The following is a 23892-nucleotide window of genomic DNA, read 5'->3' on the forward strand; positions in this document are numbered from 1 at the left end:
TGAAGGGTCTTGGATTCAATTCCAGCCAAGGGCATGTACTTCGGTTGCAGGCTTATTCCCCAGCCCCAGTTGGGGCTTGTGCAGGAGGCAACCAATTCATGTGTCTCTATCATATTGGTGTTTTTCTCTCTCTCTCTCCCTTCCACTCTCTTTGAAAAGCAATGGAAAAAAATATCCTTGGGTGAGGATTTAAAAAAAGAGAAAAAAAAAACACTGATCATTAGGTAGGCAGGGAAGGAGAGGAGGCAAGGAGAAAGAGGGAGAAAATAAAGTAAAATAATAAAAATGAAACCAAAGTAAGCAACCCTACTGCCAAGAAATTGGTAGGAGTTTTTGCCCCACTCTAATAACGTCGTCAGAAAAGTTTGGGTTTGTTTATCCCTCAGTTCATGCCTTCATTTGTTTAACATTTGTGACCATAAGTAAGTGGTTCTTGATCATCAAGTTTTATGAGCTAGTGGTGGGGTACACAAACAACTGCAATACAGGCTAGAAAAAAATAGTGTCCTAAAGGACACTACAAGGGAAGTGGTGTTCACTGCAGATCTCTGGGGAAAGTGCTAAACCAGGTGACTTCCCAGATCTCCTGGAGTTCCCGTAAGGCTGATTCCAGGCCATGGCATCCGTCACATGCCATGGCGTCAGTGCATGAAACCTTTCTAGAGGCTGGTTGTACTGTCTGTTGATATTACTGTTTTACTTTTATAAACCAAATGTATTTTACTTGTGCATTTTGTTTATTGTTCCTCTCCCTCTACCAGAATGTAAGCTTCTTGCCTACCTGGCTTGGCTGCATTCTAAAACAGTGCCTGGCTCATAGGGGGTGTCTGACCAATACGCGCTGAGTGAAGAGCGAAGCCTAGCCCCCACTGAAGCATGCAGCTTGATAGAATGGAATCCAGGTGACCTTTAATATTCTCCGGGACCAGTCCGTCCTCCTTTATCTGTACACAGGACCCCAGCAGCCATGGTTGCTTTGTATGACCTTGCTTTCCTGGTCTTAACTGATTGGACAGCAGCAGACACGTGACCTAAGCTAGGTTAATCTATCATTTTCTTTTCTGGGACTTAATTTTGCCTTTGTAAGAATAAAGGGAGTTTGACAAAAAGACCTCTGGACTCATTCACAGATCCAACAGCAGAGAGGGGGAATATATATAAAATTACAAAAGTCACTGTAGAAAATCTGTACACTTCAAAAAAGCACAAAGAAGGAAATAAAATCACCCATTTATCAGAGTTCATAATAACAAAAAATAGGAAACAACCTACATATCCAAAAATAAATGGATAAATCAACTATGGTACATTGATACTAGGCAGTACTTTCATGGAAAGATCTATAAAACACATTGTTAAGTAAGGAAAGCAAAGCACACTAACCAGAAAGAATATATGCACCCTTGTGTTCATAGCAGTGTTATTTACAACAGCTAAGATCTGGAAACAGCCCAAGTGCCCATCAGCAGATGAATGGATAAAAAAGCTGTGGTACATTTACACCATGGAATACTACACAGCTGTAAAAAAGAAGGAACTCTTACCTTAGTGACAGCATGGATGGAACTGGAGAGTAATATGCTAAGTGAAATAAGCCAGTCAGAGAAAGACGAACATCACATGATCTCACTGATAGGTGGAATCTAATGAACAAAATAAACTGATGAACGAGATAGACACAGAACCATGGAGCAGCCAGAGGAATTTCAGAGAGAAAGTGGGGTGGGGAGTGGGAGGGGGGAGAGAGTAACCAAGAACTTAGATGCACATATGCATAACCCAGGGACACCGACGATAGTGTAGCAAAGCAGGGAAGGGAGGATGCGGGAACCAGAAGCGTTGATGCATGGAACAGACTTTCAGAAGACCAAGGGGAGGAGGGTGGGGGTGATAAAGAAGTTGAAGGGATTAGCTAAAAACATATATGCATATCCCGTGGACAAGGGCAACAGTGTGGCGAAGGCCAAAAGAGGGGGAGGTGAGGGGAGGTGGGCAAAGGCAGGGGGAGGTAACATTGGAGGATCTGATTAAAGAGCAATTTGCCTTCGTTGTTGTCTCCCACTGTCTCTTTAAAATTTATTCAGAGAGAGGAATTTCATCCTGGCCCGAGAGAGAAATTCTGGCAGACCCATAACTTTTATGCTCACTCTTAATTAAAAGATAGCCTTCAATTTGGAAATTAAAATTTCCACTCCGACAATGTAAACCCAAACTCCAAACTTGATGTACAATCAGGAATGGTTTTAAGTGAACGAGAAAAAATAATAAATAAATAAATAAATAAATAAATAAATAAATAAATAAATAAATAAATAAATAAATAAATAAATAAATAAAAATAAACTGGACCCACTACCCCCTATTGCTAGAGGCTTATGCTATCTTTCCTGCGTCAGGAGGAACTAGAGTTTATGACTGACTTCTCATACAGCTTGCACTCCCACCCCTCATCCTATTTTTCTCCCTTTAAGATCAGTTTTCTGGCCAACGTGAGATCTTTTAAGGGCAGAAACGCAGTCATCCTGGTCGGTTCCTCCGCTGGGAACCAGCAGCTCGGGCAAGCACCGCGCGTCCCAGCGGCAGCGCGCCCGCCGCCTTTTGCACCTCCCGGCGTTAGAGGGCAATAAAACCCCGGGCGGCGCTGCGCCTGTCAATTAAAGGCCGCTCCCGACGCGCGCGTTCCTACGTAGACGTTGGGGGCGGAGCCTCGGTGTGCGCGGTGACTGGAGGCGGTGCTGGCGGCAGCTAGGGGCTTAATAGTGCGGCTCGCGGGCTCGGGGAACTTCAGGGGCGGCGGTGGCGCCGGCGAGGACGACGACGACAGCGGGAGCGGGCCCTCGGCTTGTCGCTCACCATGCCGACCGTGGAGGAGCTTTACCGCAACTACGGCATCCTAGCCGATGCCACGGAGCAAGTGGGCCAGGTGAGTCCCCGAGCGGCCTGCAGGGCCCGGCGCTCCGCGGCCTTTCGGAAGCGCTGCCGGGGCCGGGCGGAGGCGACTGCGCTCGGCCGCCCCGCGAGCGCTCGGCCGCGCAGGCTGTTGGGTCGGGGCGGACCCCCGCCGGGGAGCCGAGACTCCGGCGTCGCCGGGGCGAGCGCGGCCGCGGCCCCGGCTCCCCCGCCGCCCTCGGCCAGCCCTCCCCTCCGCGGCGGCGCCTGACTCGGCCCCTTCAGCCCCGTTAGTTCTCCCGAGCCCGGCCCTCTGACTTTCTCCTGAGTCTTCCCCCTGCTCTCCGCCGCTCAGTCCCTCGGGAGGTTAGATTGAGCTCTCGAGAGGTCAGAAGCGTCTTTGTTGAGGTAAAAACCTGCTGTTAATTTAGGAAGAGTGCTTTAGGAGGCAGAAGTTTGCGCGGACTGGGGTGAGGGCTCGGGGTCTCGTCGGTTCAGGACGCGGGAGGCGCGCCTTCCGCGCCGCGGCCGCCGCGCCGGGCGCTCTCCGGAGTGTTCTCAGCGGGCGCGACCGGCGATGGGTGAATGGGAAGAGAGCTGCTTTTCTTTTTTCCTTAATGAAAAGTGTTGTGGAAAACTCCGCAGGGCCGTGCGGGGGGAGGGGGGGAGAGGGAGAGCAGCTTTAAATAGAGCCGCCTGGCAGCGGCTCGTCTCTGCAGCGTTTGCCCCGGACGCCTCGGAGGAGCGGTGCTGCCCACACCAGCCGTCGCCTCTTCGTGCGTTTCCGAGCCCCGGAGCTCGGAGAGGCCGAGGGGCTGATAACTAACTGCGTGTGCGTGTTTTGTTGGGAAAAGACACCGGAATCTCCCAGAGGGTGATCCTGCCCGTTTTTGTCAGAAATCCCATGCCGTATATATTTTCATGGGATTCTTCTGCTTAGAGTAGGAAGTGGAAGAGTCTAGTAACATTAGCAAAGCTGTGGTACTGCCCCCTCCTGGTCTCTTTTCCCGACATGTGTCATTTAGGCAGAACCTTTCTGAGCCAAGGGGGAAAAAATGTTGGTGTTGGAACCTTCTTTTAACTTAACCTAGAATTGTGAATATACACTTTCAGGTATCACGGCTTTCCTTCCCCGCCTACTTCCCTTTCAGTAGGGAATTTCGACATCACCGATGGGAAATACATACTGCCTGTTGTAGATGTACGCAAGGAGAAATTCCCTAGCCGTTAAGACAAGGTGGGAAAAACTGTGCTCAATCGTAATTTGACTTTGTCATTGTTCCTGGAAGGAACTAGTAGTGGACATAGTCTCATTCATTGTGACTGAGCTGGGAAAGATAAATCGTACGTCAGCAGAGGGAATGGGTAGAAGCTGGGACAGTGGCTCTCAGACCTCTGCGTAATGAAGTGGAGTGATTTCCGCAGCCTCAGACGGTGAATTCGGAGCCGCCTGAAGTTGAACGAAACCGTAATGCTTATGAATTCCTCTAAAACTACTCAGCAAGAAAGATGGTGGGCTTCAGGATACCGCTTGTGAATTTTAACTAACAAAAGCAAGAGCCAACTTAATGAAAGGGACATCATTCACTTTTTTTTAAGGAGAGAAAAAAGTATATTCATTCTTAGTGTAGCAAAGCCTGATTTTCATGTTAACTGATGAGATATACTGTCAAGACTTACATTTCCTGGTGGGTACCTATCTGGACGTTTCTGAGACCATATTTGAATTTCTTAGTCTAGAACTTCTTTCTCATTTTTATTTTCACCCTCTGTCCAAGCCTTGAGTACCACAGTTGCTCACGTTGCTGCCCCGGAGGGGAATGCCCTTTCCTCTACTGTCAGTACTAAGCACAGGTTCTCGGGGGTTTGATCAGCTAAATTTCCTCAAGCAGATCAGATCTTTCTCTTTTTTTGAGCCTCCTTGACACTATGTATTCATTTGTAGTACTTCAGGTTTGTGTTTTATTTCATGTGAGGACTTTTCTTATTCCTTTACTAAATTATAAAAAGTCTTGGGAGTTAAGGGTTAAGTCTTCTTACAGTTGATCCTTGAACAACATGGGTTTGAACTGTGGCAGTCCACTTAGACCATGAGCATATATTTTCTAATAAGCAAACTGCAGTTGATAAATTCTAAAGGAAGCATTATTTAATACCTCAAAACCTTCCAGTCCCTCTGTCATCTTTCCTTTTGCAGCGCCTGCATTCCACGCACTTACTCAGCCTCCCTTTCCCCCACTCTGCCTCTACCACTCCTTCAGGTCTCCTTCTCCTGCTGTGTGTCCCTTTACCACCCTAACCCCCTTTTCCACTGTGCTCTGACCAGCCATAATAGAGCTAGCTGTTTCCCACCATTATTTTAAATTGTGTTTCAGATTTTTATGAATTTACTTAATGTTAAAATGTAGGTACTTAATTTGATGTAGTCAGAAGTGTTTTTCAGTTTAAAAAAAAAAAAAAAATACCAAACACCCGTTAAGAGACTGTGACAGTTAGGTTTGTCTAAGATTAGATCAATATAATGCCTAAACTCTCATTTCTGCTGTGTTCTCTTACACAGGAGTACACTGGCTTTTCAGGGTGGAAGAGTGTAAACTTTACGGACTTACATGTCATGAAATAGCATTCTTTTGATATCTTTTTTTTTTTTTAATGGAATTTATGTCGTTTAGAACTAATTTTTAGAATTTGTTTTTTATGTAGGTTGGCAATATATGACCTAACCTTTTGACATATAGAATGCTTTATTTCATTCTAGAATCCATTGGATGTTTATTAGTCATTCCCTTCTTGATGGCCTGAAGTAAGCTCACATTTCTAAAGCACTTAGCTCATTGTCTTATACAGAGTAAACACTATGCTGTGTACACATTTGATATCATTATTATAATGTTTAAGGGTTTAAGGTTTTCTAGTAATTAAAGTTTTATTCATATGCCCAAACAGTCTCCATATTTATTACTGTTGTTTGCCAGGTTGACCATTGTCATTTAATGCAAAGACTGGTTTGGAGGATGGGGAACTAGTTGACTCTTCACATGAGTGTCTGAGGAAGAGCAGTTCTGAATTTTTTTAAAAGGAAACAAATGAGCTTTGAATGTATTATTCTGATAAGTTAAATATATGACATTAAATCAGTCTTAATGCAGAATTGGCTGTCTATAAAGAATGAATTATCATTTTCATGTTCTGAAATATGAGGCAAAGTAAAGCTTCCTAACTTTTCTGGTATTGCTTAATTTCAGGAATGTATTCTCTTCACCTGCTTTAAGGTGCTAAGTGGAAATAAATAAATATAATTAAGTAAATGTAACACAATTCTTTGAGAATTCTGCCATGTTCATTACAATTTTTAAATCATGATAGTCATAAGGCTCTAAGGTCAGTATTCACTAGAATGAAGAACTATTGGTACATCAACAAGCTTATCTGCTTTTTCCACTTAAAATTAGAGTCAGCCTTCTCCCTTCCCCCACTCACAAATAACTCGTGGGGGGCGGGGGAGCAGATGGCAGGAAGGTAGGTGTCCAATTGAAGCAGTAACATCCAAAAATAAGCCATATTTCTTAGCTTATTTGGCCTTTGTAAAATCTTACTTATTTAGATTCAGACAAGCTTGTTTAGCTTCTCATCATTCAAAATTGTGTTTCTTTTCTGCTTTATTGTTTTAGCATAAAGATGCCTATCAAGTGATATTGGATGGTGTGAAAGGTGGTACGAAGGAAAAAAGATTAGCAGCTCAGTTTATTCCAAAATTCTTTAAGCATTTTCCAGAATTGGCTGATTCTGCTATCAATGCACAGTTAGACCTCTGCGAGGATGAAGATGTATCGGTAAGTTTATCATTGATGCTTTTCAATAAGCTTTTTTGTTGCCATTTCCAGACATTTTCTGTGTAGTTAATGTAATTGAAGTACCAGTCCTATCAGTGCCCAATAAAATACTGCAATATGGCCTGGCACAATGTCATACCAAGGCTTAATCTACATTCAAGAAAATATATTTGCTCTTTTACCACCTTTCAACTGTGAAAAATGCATAAAATTACCAAATACTTTGTTTTGCTTGTTCATAACGGGTTGTGGCTCACATCTTTTGTATAAGTTGTTATACATTGTGCATATGAAATTAAAGTAATGTTAGTTTTCAACCAATTTATGCTTGCCTTATATTTAAAATAGTATTACATCATAAAACATAGATTCAACAACCCTAAATATTTTTCATAGCAGAAAAATAATTGGTTTGTGTAATAATTGCATGTGATTACTAGAATAAGAATTAGCCTTTAGCATTTCACTGATACAGGTTCTTGAGAATTTTCAACTATTATTTCATGACTTTTCAAATGAAATTAGTGAATTACCAACATTTCATGCAGAATTTGCTAGCTGTAACTCCTATACATTTTTTATGTTAAATTAAATAAGCCAAGACCACATATTTGGAGTTAAGTGCACTACTCACAAATGTGTATTAAGTAATCAATACTAAAAATTGTAAATAGTTACAAGATATGGCATTGCCACTGTAGGCTTTCTTAAGGGATACGGATTATATGCCCAAAAGTCGTAAAAACCCCACAATTGTATATAATCAGTGTACATACCATGGTTTATAATCTCAAGTCTGTCTACTCCAGTCAGATAATTATATTTACTGTTCCCTTCCTCCACATTTTATTTTATTCTGTGAAGCTTGAACGTTAAATTGAAGCAAATTATTTCTGAAACTACTAGAAATGTCATGTTTTATATTTTTGTGACTCATAAGCCCCAAATTATGGTTTTTATGTGGTTTTAGTTTTCTTTAAAGATTGAGTTTGTTGTTTTTGTTGATGATAGTATTTGGTTAAACTTTTGTTTGAAATTTTTCCAGATTCGACGGCAAGCAATTAAAGAGCTTCCTCAGTTTGCCACTGGAGAAAATCTTCCCCGAGTGGCAGATATTCTGACACAACTTTTGCAGACAGGTAAGGAATTTTAACTACCCTTTTATATAAATATAACTTTTCTCTGAAATAATGACTCTGTTTTTAGCTTTTTAAAAAAAATTAAATTCTTTTTCCTATTTAATGGTTTGAAACAATGACTTGTGATTATCTAATTCTTAGTGTTGTATTTGTTTTTAATTCTATTTATAAAGGCAAAATTACTAGATTCTTTGGGGAATTTTGATGCATCACGATTTCCCCCCAATTTTCTATAGTTTCATAATTGGTACCATCTTAATATAAAACCTTTCCAGGTATACTACAGCAGGTTCTCTACGTTTTTAAGGAAGATGTATTTTCTCAGTACTTGAGAGAAATGCTTAGTTATATGTCTCAATGTAATCTGTGAGAATCTATGTTGAATCTTAAGTTTGAAAGTGAAGCAGATGATATTTTTCATTTATTTTATGCATTGTACCACTTTTTCTCTATCTAGATGACTCCGCAGAATTTAACTTAGTGAACAATGCCCTGTTAAGTATATTTAAGATGGATGCAAAAGGTAAGGCCACTTCTTGTTCTGAGTTGTGCCTCATTTCTTAAAAAATTGGGGAGCTCATAAAGGATAAAGCTAGAGATGTATTTCATACAAATACTAAGTGTTCATTTTAAAAAGCTGTTTAGCTCAAGAGGTTTGTGACTTGAAAACCCAGCAGAAGTAATTACAAAAACAGTTTAAACTTTTTCATTAGAAATCTGTTGGGAAAACTCCCTTTGCTCCTAATAAAGAAATTCTCCCATAATGCCTGAGTTTTATTTATTGTAGTAATATAAAAAAGGTAAGTCATGCTCAGGCTGACTCTGAATCCATGAACAAAGCTTGTGATCACTCTTACGGTTAGAGCTATAACTCCAAAACTTCAAACTAATTTAACCAGTATCAGTGATACTCAGGATATTTATTAACTCGCTTTGGAAGAAATACTGTAAACAGAATTAAATTTAAAAACTTCATTATGATATAGAATCAACTTGCTACACACAACTGTTTTGTTTTGCAGGGACTTTAGGGGGCTTGTTCAGCCAGATCCTTCAAGGAGAAGACATTGTTAGAGAGCGAGCAATCAAATTCCTTTCTACAAAACTTAAGACTTTGCCAGAGGAAGTCTTAACAAAGGAAGTAGAGGAACTTATACTAACTGAATCCAAAAAGGTAAGCTTTAGTCATCATTTAATAGAACTTCTCTAAAGCAAAAGCACATATTTGAAATTAGCAATATTCATCAATGTGTATAAAATGACGTATCCCATTAGAACCACTGTAGAACTTGAAGTTTTTCTTATATTGTATTTTGCACTTTGGTTACTTGTATCTGGATTGTTTCAAAATAAAAATGAAATCACATTGAAATAACTATTTTTTTCATCCTACCCCAGACACTATAAGCTCTTCAAGAGTGTGGCGCCAGATCTAGCATAGTTACAGAGGCTGAGATTCTCAAGATGTGTCACAATTAACTTTCACTTACAAAGTGCCAAAGTTTGGGAATAATTTACTTTGTTATATGTTCTGAAAAATTTCAAAATTTTCCCTAATAGCACTATTCACTTGCTTACTGATAAGATTTTTTTCAATGAGAGAGAAAGGAGCAGTTGCTCAGCTGGGAATGTCAGCATATTTTACCTGTGCCCCAACTAATAATCTGGTGGAATATGTCATGATTGCTTGTCCTTTGGCCATTGAACAGAAAGGCTTAGACCCGCTGATATGGAGGACTTACAATAAGACTTGCATGGTCTCCTATTTTTTACCATATTAGTGTGAATGAGGCTGCTTTTAAATATAGAAAACTGTATCCGATTTACTACAGAATTTCTCAATCTTTGCTATCACCCCCAGAAGAGCCTTTTTAGACTTAGCCACTCTTCCATGAAATTTTAATGCCACAGATATACTGTTATATCTTTTTATGTATTTTATGTATATTTGTGCCTTATACATAAAAAATAAAAAATTAAAATTTTCCAAGAACCAAATTTTGCCCCCTTTGCGACAGTATTATGCCCCATATTGAGAGTAATGTTCTACTCTCTAAAGTTAAATGGACTGAAGCTAGAAGTTATACTCTCATCAGGATTTCAGAAACATTAAGAGCAAACTGACTTCAGTAACTGAAATAAATTTGTTACACTATTTTAGTGTTAATCTTTCCCATTCAAGTGATAAAGATGCTTATTTTTAATTACTCTCTTGTCCCAGGTCCTAGAAGATGTGACTGGTGAAGAATTTGTCCTATTCATGAAGATACTCTCTGGGTTGAAGAGCCTACAGACAGTTAGCGGAAGACAGCAACTTGTAGAGCTGGTGGCTGAACAAGCTGACCTGGAACAAACCTTCAACCCATCAGATCCCGACTGTGTGGACAGGCTCCTACAGTGTACTCGGCAGGCGGTACCCCTCTTCTCTGTGAGCTCTTTGTTTTACATAGCTGCTATTCATTATTCTGTTAGCTTATATTTCTATAGATACTCACTTGAGCATTCTCCTCAAACCTTTGCATAAAAGTAGTAATATAGCAGAGTCGATATTTAGTTTATAGGGGCTTGAGTGGGGTTGGTGAGAGGCCAAAGCAGTAAGACGTTCCTTCAGAGTCTTTCTAAGAGACTTTTTAAAAGTCTTGAGAATTTTGCATTATAATTTACCATTTGGCTGAATTTCTAAAATACTTGCTTTAGTAATTTAATTTTTGTTTTTCTTTAATTTTCTGATTGTTGTTCTAGGTAGATATGCTCTTTATCTCTGGCTTTGTGCTATCTCTCGCTATTAGTGATCTGAGATGTGCATACCATAATTTGGAAAAAAGTTTAAAGGATCTGTCTTTTGTGAGACATGTACAATCTGAAATTTCAACACTAAAATTTTCCCCAAAATTTGACCTGAGAATGGAATCATTGAAAGATGTATAGACGTTGCCCTGCCTGAGTGGCTCAGTTGGTTGGAGCATCATAAAGCAAAAGGTTGTGGGTTCAATTTCTCGTCAGAGCACATAGCTAGGTTGTGGGTTTGATCCCTGGTCAGGGCAGGTATGGGAGGCAACCAGTTGAAGTTTGTCTCTCACATCGATGTTTCTCTCTGCCCTGCCCCCCTTCCTCTCTCTCTAAAAACAATAAAAACATCCTTGGGGGAGGATTGGGGGAAAAAAAAAAAAGATATGCAGAAATTATTTCTGGGGTGCTCCAGGGTATGCACTGTATTGTATTTGTAGCAACAGTACTTGATGCTGTGGTGCTGTTAGCATTTGTGGAATGAGATTCTATTTTATTTGAGAGAATGTGTCTCCTTTTTTCTGACAACTCAATGTCTTTTGGATTTTTACAGAAAAATGTGCATTCCACAAGGTTTGTGACTTATTTCTGTGAGCAGGTTCTCCCTAACCTCAGCTCCTTGACTACCCCAGTGGAGGGTCTTGATATACAGTTGGAGGTAAGAGAAAATTTTTGCTTTGAGTACTGAAAAGCCATTCTTATATTTTAATAAAAATGTAAACCACTAACTTAAATCTGATTTCTAAAACAGTAGAGGTCTGGTGATGACTAGCAAGTAATCTGTCCCAGGATTAATTACATAGGAATGCTTTATGGATTCAATTAAAGGTTGTTGCAATGGGAAAGCACTGCTTAAACCTTTCATTATAGTCAGTCTCTACCTTTGTAGCCTGAATACTTTTAAATAAGGTGTTTAATTCATGACAGTTCCCATCTCTATCCACAACTGATAGAGCCAGATTTAAGCCGAATTAACACAAAATATCCTTTATCCCTTCTCCTATAGAATTGACTCCTCTCCCTTTCTCTCCTTTTGTATCTCAGCTCTAATGTTTATGTACTTTTTTTTACAGTATGTGTAATACTATCTCCTCACATTTAACCAGGTTCATCTCTATATCCCCAGAATCTAGTGCAGAGCCTGATTCTGAAAGGCACTTGATGATTTTTTAATCAAACTGAAATATAGAAACGTATTTCCCTCGTAGGTCTTTGGGATAGATAAGAGTCACTGTGTGCTGACACTTAGTTTGCTTCAGATGTTCTGGGTTTGGTCTTTCCAACTGGATTGAATAGAGCAGAGACGGACCTTGAGCATAGTGGCAATTACCAGAGACTAAATTTAACTAGAACAAAAAGTATCACGTGTTTTCCTTACTGCTTCTCACAGATCTAAGTTGAAAGTCCTGAGAGCTGGGTTTTAAGGTCTTGCCCTGCAACTGACATATATTGTGACTTGACCAGTGATACAATCTCTCTGACCTTCAGTTTCCTCAACAGTAAAATACAGGGTTGCATCTCTAAATTTTTTTTTTAGTTCAAACATTCTGATTCCATTAAAGTGCAATTGAAAAATAAGCAGTCTTAAGTAATTATCTAGAATCATTCTTACTTTATAGTCTTTACTCATTCAAGAAAATAATACTAATAACAGTGAATTGTGTATTTTAGGTATTGAAACTGTTGGCGGAGATGAGTTCATTTTGTGGTGACATGGAAAAGCTAGAAACAAATTTAAGGAAGCTGTTTGATAAGTTACTGGTAAGAACCTTTTCTTTCCCTATGTAAGTGTATAACCCCAAAGTTTAATAGTGTAGTAATAATTTCTAGATTATGGAGAACCTGATTTTGAAGTTACAGTATTGGACAATAATTCTAGGAAGTGTTGTTACCTGTTCAGGCCACATATTGTCTAATTTTTTTTTTAATCTTTTAATCTTTGGCATTCCTTCTGTTGTCGATGCTTTGCATAAAGTATAATACAGGATTTATATAGTAGGGCTTTCTGCTATTCCTTCATCAAAATATGTTTTACATTAGCTGCAGTTCACCATTCAGGTTGCTGCCTGAGTAGCAAGGCCAAGTAGCTTTAGCAACTAGGAAATAAGGTCATTTAAGTCATAATTGTGGAGAAAATAGGCCATCTGATAAAATCATTATCAGAGTCACCAGGCGATTTTCTTATTGGATGTAAGCAGTTATGACACAGTAATAAGCATTAGGCCCATAGTATGAATTAGTCACCCAGTACCTGGTGCTCTTCCAGACCTGTAATATCTACTAGGGTGTAACTACTGATATGGAATACCTTTGGTAGTACTTTGAATGAAAAAAAAGTCAATACTTAAAGATTATGGACTAATATTCAAAGATTTGTGGAGTTAGCATAATGTACTGGGTTAAGAGCGTGGACTTTTGAAGTCAAACCTAAATCGACTATTCAGCTTACTAACCTTTTCACCATAGGAAAGATGCCTAAGCTTTCAGAATTCCATCAACATTGAGCACCTAATAAGTGTTAGCTATTTTTATTGTCATTAGTAGTAGTAGTAGCATCTACAACATAGGTTAATATGGAGACTTGATAGCCTAGATCATTGATTCAATAGGTCTAAAAGAAACATCTTACCTAAATTTCTGATCTTGGTAGTTTTTAGTGCTTCATGCCTTAAAAGCATGCCCTACAATTAATTGAGTATATGTTTATAATTATTTAGAGCAGGTTGCAAATATCTCTATATTTTCATCTCTTAGGAGTACATGCCTCTTCCTCCAGAAGAAGCAGAAAATGGGGAGAATGCTGGTAACGAAGAACCCAAGCTGCAGTTCAGTTATGTGGAATGCTTACTGTATAGCTTCCACCAGTTGGGCCGAAAACTTCCAGATTTCTTAACAGCCAAACTGAATGCAGAAAAGCTCAAAGATTTTAAAATTAGGTGATGTATGATTGAAATAGTCCAATCCTTGACAAAGATGATGGCTATTTGATGCTCCCTGGGTTTTGTTTTCATTTTCACAAGAGCTGTCTTCCCACCCTGCCTTACCCCAGTGGAACAAAACAGAAGTGCCACAAAACAGTAATATACGCAAACATATGACACCTGTGGTATAACAAATCCATAGAGGAGAATGAACTTTTTCAAAAATGGACTCTGGCTCTCCCCACTTGCTTACGATTTGGGCAGGTTCCCTAAACTCTCTAACACCCCAAATTTTCCTCAGCTGTAAAGTGATAATAGCACCCACCTCAAAGTTGTGAGAATTAAATGAGACAATGAATGGGAAGCGTTGAGCACGATGCCTGGCACATAGTGGGTACTCAGTAATAATTGTTGAAACATTTGATCAGAAGCAGGTAACTTAAGAAATTACCCTAGAAGTTAGTGTGGTCTTTGTCAGCTTCCACTGTGGCGTACCGTGCCAGAGCCAAAAACTGCAGAAGGGGATGGTGCAGCCTGTTAGCCTCATCTTCAGATACTTGCAGAATAGATCTCAGATTCAGACGTGGCTTTACAAGCAAGTGAACATGCGGATAGAGGGCTGTATCATTGGTTTTGATGAGTATATGAACCTCAGATGATATAGAAGAGATTCATTTTAAAAGTCAAGAAAACAGCTAGGTCGGATCATGCTAAAAGGAGATAATATTACTCTGCTCCAAAGTGCCTCCACCTACAAATGACTGGAGAAGTGAGAAATTGTTGAGAAGGCAATACAGTTTGTGTTTTTCAGGTGTCCTTTGTTGGGAGTATAGCTCTTAAACATTTATTTGTATTGCTTTGGTTACCTTTGTGTTATTACTAGGTGACAATGCTGTGGGATTGTTTTTAGAAAAATAAATAAGCAAATTACTCTAAATAAAAAAATGGTGCCAGGTTAAGCAGAGTGCCTAGAAGTCAGCAAGATGGAGTTAATGTTACTGACTCTTTTTTCAGATATTACGTGGGAACAGACTTAAAAAAGAGATTACTCAGGACCCTTTGAGATTTATATGAGTTTATACTAAATTCTCAAATCTGCCATTTTGTTTATTTTTAACTGGACCTTGAGGTACAAACAGGTCAAACACCGTCACTCGTTAGCAGATAAACACAGAGATTGACTTGTCTAAGTTAAAGTTGAAGTAGGAAAAGTCGAATTGATGGTTTGCTAATTAACAAATTCTTCTTCTTTTAGGCTGCAGTACTTTGCACGGGGCCTGCAAGTTTATATCAGACAACTTCGCTTGGCTCTCCAGGGTAAAACAGGCGAGGCCTTAAAAACAGACGAGGTAGGAATGCTGGGTCACATCTCTCAAGGAAATTTTTATAATAGCTGCCATTTATTACAAATTCAGACTGAATTCATACATTGACATGTAAAATTCTACTTTATTTGAACTGGCAATACAAGTCTGTGCTGAGATACATGATATTAGAAGATTGTCTACATATTTAGTTATTTGCCAAGTTACATTTTTGTCATTGTTGCAATATCTGGAATGTTTCCAGTGTGAACAGTGTTTGTTACCAAACTTAGATACATACCAGCCTTTCACTAGGGTCTCATTAGCATATGTTTTAATATTTGATTGATGGTTGTACTGTTTTTCATTTCACCTTTTTGAAACCCAAATATTAACTTACATTAGGGAAAAAAGATTAAATTGTCAATTCTGTACCAAACTCTATGTATGTTTGTTAGGATATCTGCTCCCCTGGTCTCATCTATTTTGATCACTCTTCCTAGTGAAATATTTTAAGTTTTCATCATGTCTTTCTGTAACTTAAACTGATTGTTTTAAAACAACTCCTATGTGCATATGCCCTGTCCCTTGCTCATTTTTTCAGGTAAATTGTAGGTAACACTTTAATGTTCTAACCTGTCAAGGGAGCATAAAGATTATATGCTTTATTTACCATCTCTGTACTGGTTTAGAGGAAAAAAATAGGAATAATGATTCTGAAAGAGAAGTATAATTACTCTAGTTCTCTCTGGTAGTGGAATATGCATCTTAAAAGTTATTGCCATTTTAATGTAATTTTGTTTTCCTTTTGCAGAACAAGATTAAAGTTGTTGCGTTGAAAATAACCAATAACATCAATGTTTTAATCAAGGTAGGAAGTCTTCCTTTCTTACCCAGTCTTCCTAGCTAGCTAGAAAAGTAGTGTTCTAGTTTTGAACTACTTAAAAATGTGCAAAAGAATTACTTGTTGACTTTGTTAAAGTTGATAAATACTGATATTTTATCCTGGAATTTGAAATCACATTTAGAAAAAACTTAGCTTCCATTTCTTAAGTGTTGTGCACAAAAAGGACATTAATAAGTAATAGGTATAAGTTTTAACAAAATTGCCTTTGTTTACTTATAGTTTTTTTTAGGTTCTTAGTCATAAGCACAAGAGCAGGAAAGATAAAGCTTTCTTTCCTAAAATTAATCTTCAAGATGTCTTCCTGTTTCTTACCCTCACCAGCACTCCGCTCCCCATACCATCAAATTCATAGAAATCTTGCCTAATTTTGTCTTTTCAGGATCTCTTCCACATTCCTCCCTCTTATAAGAGCACAGTAACATTATCCTGGAAACCTGTACAGAAGGTTGAAATCGGGTAAGAAACATATATATAAAAGGGATTTAAGTGTTCTAATATTTATGATTTATAAATATGAAAATCTGAATTCAGGTGTTACATTTGCTGTACAAAATGGTTCATTATTAAGTGATTCTTAATAAGATGTTAAAATATGACTATTAGAAGCATGACTTAAAATATAGAAGTCATAAATCCAGTGCTTATAAAATAAACTGGTGGAATACAGCCCTGGATTTCCCAGCCTTGTTTATACTCCTGTGGCATAACTAGACTTTCTCAAGTTTTGCAAAATGAGTCACTTGTATATAATCTTTGAAACTACGTAGTATAGATTAGATTATTTAAAAGCCTTGTAAATGCTCTTTGACACTGTCTGCATAACTAAGGCACAGTTAATTTGATGACATTAGAATGTTATTTCTTTTTTTCTGGTGTGACTGTCATCTTTAGAATGTTTTTCATAACTGATATGCTAAATTACACGTGTCTCTGGTTTAATAGAATTTTTTTTTTGCTGTTCTTTTTACTGTTATAGGCAAAAGAGAGCCACTGAAGACACAACTTCGGGTTCACCACCCAAGAAATCTCCAGCAGGACCAAAAAGGGATGCCAGGCAGATTTATAATCCTCCTAGTGGGAAATATAGCAGCAATTTGGGCAACTTTAATTATGGTGAGCGTTTCCGTTTGGGTACAAGCAATATGAGAGATTAGGCAGAAGTTGTGTTGTGCTTAATTTTCATAATCAACTATGTATAGTATCATAGCTCTTTCGTGCAATTTTTCTGAGTTAGCTTGGGGAACTAGAACTGTTGGGGAAACAATTGATCCCATTCCTTTGTGACCCCTGTTGTGGGCTCATTGAACTGAGCATGCAACCCTAAGCACTTAAGAAAAATACGCCTCTTGTATTCAGAGGAGCCAACAAGAAAAAAAGAAAGGAGGTTGGCATGAACCATCCATGCACAGTCTTCCCTGTTCTAGCTTCAAGACAAGAAGTTCTGTGCAGTCTCCTTCAGTAATAGAACTGTAGCTTCTGGCCGATGTGTTATTAATGGTCCTACCTGGACCTTGTCAGCCTACTGCTTATCTTCCCATCTTCTGTGCTGTTTCAAAAGGAGAGGTCATAGAAATGGACCCAGATGTTAAAGCATCATCTTGCTAGGAGGATGTGACCCATTGTGGTCTCCCTACCACCCAGAGTGCATTCCTCCTGTAAACCTAGCTCTTAGTGCCAGAAGAGCTTCCCACTAATCCATTTTTTCCCAGGGCTACTGAATGAGAAGTGGCATTTGTTTCTCACTGACTTATACCCTCATAAATCCTTTCAAAGAAGAATGGACAAAAATATCACTGACTCAGCAAATCTTGTTCACAACAAAGTTTAATAATACTAGCAATCAAGCATGCTTGTGATTGACCTTGATTACCAATCAGAATTAATTCTGCACTACAGGTTTCCCCCACTACCCAAAAGTAGAGCGTTCCTGTGAAACCTTTATAAGCCAAAATGGCATGAAGTGAAGCAATTATCTTTTAATTTATATGGAACAATTTTAGAGCATTCCCAGACCCAAAAAACAACCTACCAAATGACACATAAAACACCAAATAATACAGTAAAAGCAGGAGTGATATGATATATATATACCATGCTTTGTACATTCATCAGTCCACTCAAGCAGTATATTTTCTGTTACTGGATGCCAACTAAAAGATCACTTTGATACTAGCAGAACCAGTAGTGACCAGCAACTTTCAAGGTTCTCTCTGTGTGTAAGTGTAAATGGTGGACAGAGGCAGACTCAACACACATGGTGTCTTTATTTCATTCACCACGATCGAAATACTTAATTACATCCACTTTTACACTAAGCATAACACCTTTACAAAGTCTCTTAGGCTTTTCTGATACTTGAGGACACATCTTGCTCAGGTATGCACAAAAGCAAGATAAAGCACAGGTGATCACAGACACTGTTCAGAGCTGTGGCAGCTTGATACTGAGATGCTGAGTGAATGTAGTTCCCAGGGAAGGAGCTTGGCGGAGCCACTCACTGTTCATTGCATGCTGCCTCTAATGGCTTGCAGCAGAACGAACGCTGAGTACTATTTTCGCTTTTTGCCCTTTTTCTTTGAGGCAACTCTAGTGTGGGAAAGATCACTGAACTCTTATGTAATAATACGAAAATGTGCATCTCAGCCTCTTTTCTTACCTGAAAACTAGGGATAACACCGAGATCTTAAAACTTCAAAGAATATTTGTGAACCATTTTGTAAATGCAAAGGAGTTTGTGTTAATGTCATGTCTTAAAATCAACCATTCTTAAAGTCAGCTATTATCTCAGATACTACTTTCATTTGATTTAATAAAAGAACAAACTATGGCAATACATAGAGAATTGTATTACTTCACTTGAGCAAATCTGTTACTCTGAGTTTCCAAGAGGATTCTGCCCTGTGCCTGCTAGGGAGAAGCAGATAATAATCGTGAAAATTGCAAAGCCTTAGATTGTATGTGATATTTTTTAAACAATCAATGTGAAAAACATTTTTATCCAAGACAAAAATCCAGGAGTCACAACTTCAGTTCTGTAGTCATCAAAGTAATAGAAGGGCAAACAAGCATGCCTGCTAATTGTTTTTGTGTTTAGTATTACAATACTTTAATATTTATATAGGGGTCAACTTGTAACTGGGGTGCTTGTCAAAAATTGAATTACAAAGCAAGCTCAACTCTGATTCTTCTTATTAGAAAATAGGACTAAAATTTCTTCTGGTTTTTATATTTGGGAGTTGAATGTTATCTGCTTATGTGTATTCTTACAGTACTACAGGTGAGAATTGCTTAGGAAACTGATAGCATGGCAGGAAGACAGGAGAAGCATGTTGCATTTTTTTTCTGGGATGTCAATGTTGCCTCAGAATTTGGAGGGGGAAAATGTGTTCTTTTTAAGAATAGATTTTGTTGCCCACATTTGGCAAAATCATCATAAATCTACTTTTCTATGTCAGCCAAGCTCATTTTTTGTTTTTTTAAGATTTTTTTTTTAGAGAGAGAGAAAGAGAGAAACATAGACGTGAGAGGGAAACATCGATCTGCTGCCTCCTGCACACCCCCCCACTGGGGATCAAGCCCACAACCTGGGCATGTGCCCTGACCAGGAATGGAACCAGCAACCTTTCACATGGGATGGTACCCAACCAACCGAGCCACACCGGCCAGGGCTCATGTTTTATTTTTCCAGAGAAGAATGGATTTTTTATTTTTTTTTAACTTTTTTTTTTCTTTTTTTTAATATGTCTTTATTGATTTCAGAGAGAGGAAGGGAGAGGGAGAGAGAGAGATAGAAACATCAATGATGAGAGAGTCATTGATCTGCTGCAGCCCCAACTGGGGCATGTGCCCTGACTGGGAATGGAACCCTGATCAGCTGGATCCTAGGCCGATGCTCAACCGCTGAGCCATGCCCGGCGCACGGATTTTTTTTTTTTTTAAGTCATGTACACTGAGGGGTTGTGAAATTTATTCCTTTTGTGTTATTAGGGAACCAGGTAGTGTTACTATCACCACCCAACCTATTACAGTGAAAAGGTGTATTGTAAAGAAAATAACTTGTAACAATGTCATGGGCCTGAGCCTGTTCACCGTAAAGAAGGGGCCAGCGTCTGATTGTCCTTCGAGTCCCTGCAGGCATATTTTGGAGCTTTTCCTTATGCAAGTTTATCACTTTACTAACCCATGCCTCTTTCATTTACTTTATGAACATCATATTGGTTTCCACACTGAGTTCAGCTTCCTGGTGCATTTTCAGTCAGATCATTTACAAACACATACCCATGTTTGGTTTTCCTTCCTGTGAACAAAGTTCCCCAGTAACTCAGGAGTACTAAATATTCTATATTTTGTTACTTGTGTTCTTTACCTTTTACCTTTTTAGGATATAAAAATAATTTTTTTAACAGCATAATTTTAATTGGGAGTAGTGGTTTTTTAAGTTAGTAATATAAGCTTGAAACCACCGGAAAAAATCAGGGAAGTGCAGAACAGTCTCTCAGGATGAAGCTCTTCAAAAAGAAAATTTGGTAACCCCTTGTCTGTTAGCTCATAGCTAATAATAATGATCTGTGAGGATGTTAAGTGTGTTGATAGTAAATTTACTGAGAAATTCAGGTTTTATAATGAGTATGATGGGAAAATATGTAGACATGTGCAGTAGATGAGGCCAAGTCTTAGTCAAAAGTGCAGAGTTATAGCCTACATAAAGGTCGTGACACGACCTGAATGTACCCATGGTCACTGCATCTGTCACTGGGAGCCTCCTGCCCTCAGAGCATCTCTAGTATTCTGAATGTGCTCACTGGGGTAATAAACATGATGGTTTCATTTAAATGGTCTGCATACAGATCAACTTAGAAAAATGTATCATGACATGAGAGGTGGCTTTGAATCAGATCCCATTCTATTTAACAGATAAATGTTGGCTAAGCTGGAGAAAGATCTAGTTTTTTAACTCAATTTCTGGAGGGGAAAAAATTACCAAAACATCACCCAAATAAGGTAACTATATTTCTGGCCATAATGGCAAAAAGTGGATTGCAATACTGACTGAATAGGAATTTTTGAAGTATCCAACATTATGGATCCAAAAATGGCAACACCAGGTTCTTTTTACTGCTCCTAATAAGGTTGCTACAATGAGGAAGTTTGAAGGTTCAATGAAGAGATTTGATCTCTGGAATAAGAAGTTTGAGACTTGATTAATTTATGTATGATGAAAAATCTAGGCTTGCTGATCACTTCAGTCAGTCTTCTTTACTGGAAAGACTCCTGAGGAATATTTCTCTGGAGCTATAAAAGAGACTAACTAATGAATCAAAGACTTATTCTACCATTTGACACAGTGATGTGATTTTTCATCAAAAGATGTGCTTAATTTACAGTCAGTAACCTAAATATTGTATGTATATACATCATCACCTTTTGGCAGCATCTCTGAGCAGCTCATGTAGCTGATAAAGCAGTGAGGAAAGCTGTCAGCATTTATATCTACGTTTTTCTGAGTGTTGGTGCTTGAAATATTATGACCAAAATAAATTGCCTATCCATTGCATTTGAAAGGAAAATTGTGTCTAGCCTGATATTTCAAAATTGATCGATAGTTTAAGATATTTTGCATTTATGTCACCAACTTTTAAAAGCCAGTGGCTTTTTTGTTAATTTCATATTAAGTATAGAAATTTTTATAGTTTCATTAATTATCTTTGGTAGTGATAGGCACTGAAATAAATAATAGTTTTAACATTGTGACCTTGAAACATCTTTGTTAATGGGATACCTGTTTAATTGAGTGCCTGCTATGACTGCATTTTGCACCTTGTCATATATTATTTGGTACATATGTTGCCCTGGTTTTGTGTACAGATTGAATTTGTGGGTGGTGTAGAAGAATATCAATGCTGCTGTTACAGCATCTACTGCTACATTGAGAGCTCTGAGCTACATGTGCTGTACCATGAAGTCCTGAGCAAGACCTAAACCCTTGTTCGCTTTTTCGTAGAGCAGAGAGGAGCCTTCAGGGGAAGTAGAGGTGGCCGAGGTTGGGGAGCACGAGGAAATCGTAGTCGGGGAAGACTCTACTGAATAAGATGTCACATTCTTCAGCATCGTCATGAGCTTAATATACTTAATTCTACTACTCATTGGATTGCCGGGGATGTCCCTTTAAAAGGACTGCTGCCTTCAGCTAAAAACTTAATGTTCTTTATACCTTTGTATGTATGATCTACTTTTGTAACAGACCATGGTTGTGTCCAAGGTAAAACCACAGCGATATTTTTGGATGCTTTGTGCACAATCTTGTTTTTGCAATATCATCATTATTCAGGCTTCATTCATATTGTGAATCTTTTACTTTTAAACATCTTAATAATTTGTTATTGAGAGCTATACAAGTCTAAAATATAATGAAATTCAGTCTGTTCTGATAACCAGTAAAGATGATCAGTTTTAAAGGGTTACTGATTCTCTTCTCCCTTTGTCCTTTCCCCCAATGTATGGAGAAGAGTAATGGTCAGTCTTAACATTTGGTTTTCATTGTTTTTTAATAAAGCTGCTAGGCAGTGGTTCAGCATTCCTACCTAGTGTCCTGAGAGCAAAATACTTACCAGCTTTCCTAAAATGTAGAAGTATTACATTTTTAGGAGAAAGTAAGCTGCTTTGCACTGCTTACTTAACTCTTCTCCATATGTTGTAATATAAACTTTTGAATATGGGATCTTACTATTTGAATGGAAATGTGTATGTATAATATACATACATACATACATACATAAGCATATATATGTGTGTGTGTGTATATATGCATGCTGTGAAACTTGACTATACAACGTAAATCATTTTTTTAAATTCCAGGAACAGGTAATCTTTGACATGATGATTACCCTTTTGAGACTGAATCCATTATTAACTTCTTATCTAGGTTTTCCTCCCAGTAGTAAGGGATTTTGAGTCAGTTGCACTTACATGATTATTGTTATTTAAAACTAAAAATAAACAAAAACTGCATTTTCAAAGATGAGTTTGGAGATCCCTTTTGGAGAAATACAGCCAAAATATTGAATCTGATGTACATATAGGTTTCTACAGGATGACACAGAATAATTTAGAATTTGGGAATTTAATAACCAGGGCAGTCCAGGAAAAGTGACTTGATAACATGCTGTACCAGTAATAAGGGATGCTCTCTGTTTGCTTTTGCCACTTTGAAGATTTTAACTTCTCAGGTTATTAATCAAAATTATTGTATAAGTTAGCCAATAGAATCTTTAGGTTAAAATAACAGACGGGGGTTTGTGGAGTGTTTAATGTCATGGGCATTTTTAGTAGCATAGGCCCTTTGCTCTGCATTTGAATGTTTCAAATATTTTTGTCCTACAGTTAATCTTCCCTCCCCAAGTTTGCTATTCAAATCCAATGTCTGAATGACATTTTCTAGTAGTTGGACATATTTTTTGAGGAATAGTTAGTGATTCTAATACAGGTGTCTTCATTACTGTTAACCTTTACATTAGGGGAAAAGCAAAACCCCTTTGTTGAAATTACTGCACATGTTTATGGGGAAAATATTTTTTGAAGACTAGAATTATACAAGGGAGCAAAAGAATTAGTCAGCTTGACTATGGAGTGGTGGCAATAATCTAAACATTCCAAAAGGCAATGAGCTGAACTTAAGCTCCCTTGGAATCTGAACAGACATAGGAATATGGAATTACCATCTGAAAACTGTGACCAGAAAGCTGGACGTCAGAGGCAGTTCAGCCAGTGGCCGAAAGCCATTTCAAATATAGGAACTATAATAGGACTACAGTTATATAAATTTGAACATTAAATGTAACTTTTTCTTTTTTTAAGAATATTTGTAAATTCAAAGCTAAGCAGAATTGACTCTAAGTTTGGTATTGAGTTGACTGTTTCTTCCTTTACCATCTCATTGTTCCCCTTCCCTTTCCTAAGGCAATAATGCACAACTTAGGTTATTTTTGCTTCAAAAATTCAAATGAAAAACTTCCGTGTGATTTTTTTTTTCTTTTGCAAGACACCTGTTTATCACATTGTTCAAAAGTAAATGTTTCCTTATGCTTTTGAAATAAATTTCCTTTTGTAATTTTG

The 23892-nt window shown here is 38.2% G+C and overlaps 1 protein-coding gene and 1 pseudogene across 2 annotated transcripts; both read left to right on the top strand.

The window, feature by feature from the left end:
* Window positions 1-2792: 2792 nt before the first annotated feature.
* API5 (apoptosis inhibitor 5) lies at window positions 2793-23892 on the top strand. Of its 2 annotated transcripts, none has more exons than XM_016197650.2 (14): window positions 2793-2923; window positions 6561-6722; window positions 7768-7861; window positions 8319-8384; window positions 8884-9035; window positions 10083-10289; window positions 11202-11306; window positions 12320-12409; window positions 13403-13584; window positions 14825-14918; window positions 15688-15744; window positions 16160-16236; window positions 16757-16893; window positions 21782-23892. In XM_016197650.2, the coding sequence occupies exons 1-14, from the start codon at window positions 2855-2857 to the stop codon at window positions 21862-21864; spliced, it is 1575 nt and encodes a 524-aa protein (XP_016053136.2). In that variant the 5' UTR covers window positions 2793-2854; the 3' UTR covers window positions 21865-23892. The 2 variants fall into 2 exon arrangements, with proteins under 2 accessions (XP_016053136.2, XP_016053137.2); XM_016197651.2 differs by having other exon boundaries at window positions 21787-23892.
* Window positions 13637-14918, top strand: LOC148092046 (small nuclear ribonucleoprotein E pseudogene; annotated as a pseudogene).

This window comes from Miniopterus natalensis, chromosome 11 (assembly GCF_054644295.1).
Source record: "Miniopterus natalensis isolate mMinNat1 chromosome 11, mMinNat1.hap1, whole genome shotgun sequence".
In the NCBI taxonomy this organism is placed as follows: domain Eukaryota; kingdom Metazoa; phylum Chordata; class Mammalia; order Chiroptera; family Miniopteridae; genus Miniopterus; species Miniopterus natalensis.

What these genes read in the sequence shown, in the direction of transcription:
- API5 (XM_016197650.2), top strand. Translation starts at nt 2,855, where the DNA reads ATGCCGACCGTGGAGGAGCTTTACCGCAACTACGGCATCCTAGCCGAT. An exon ending in GCGAGGATGAAGATGTATCG is followed by an intron (nt 6,723 to 7,767) that starts GTAAGTTTATCA and finishes AAATTTTTCCAG; the next exon opens with ATTCGACGGCAAGCAATTAA. An exon ending in ACATCAATGTTTTAATCAAG is followed by an intron (nt 15,745 to 16,159) that starts GTAGGAAGTCTT and finishes TTGTCTTTTCAG; the next exon opens with GATCTCTTCCACATTCCTCC.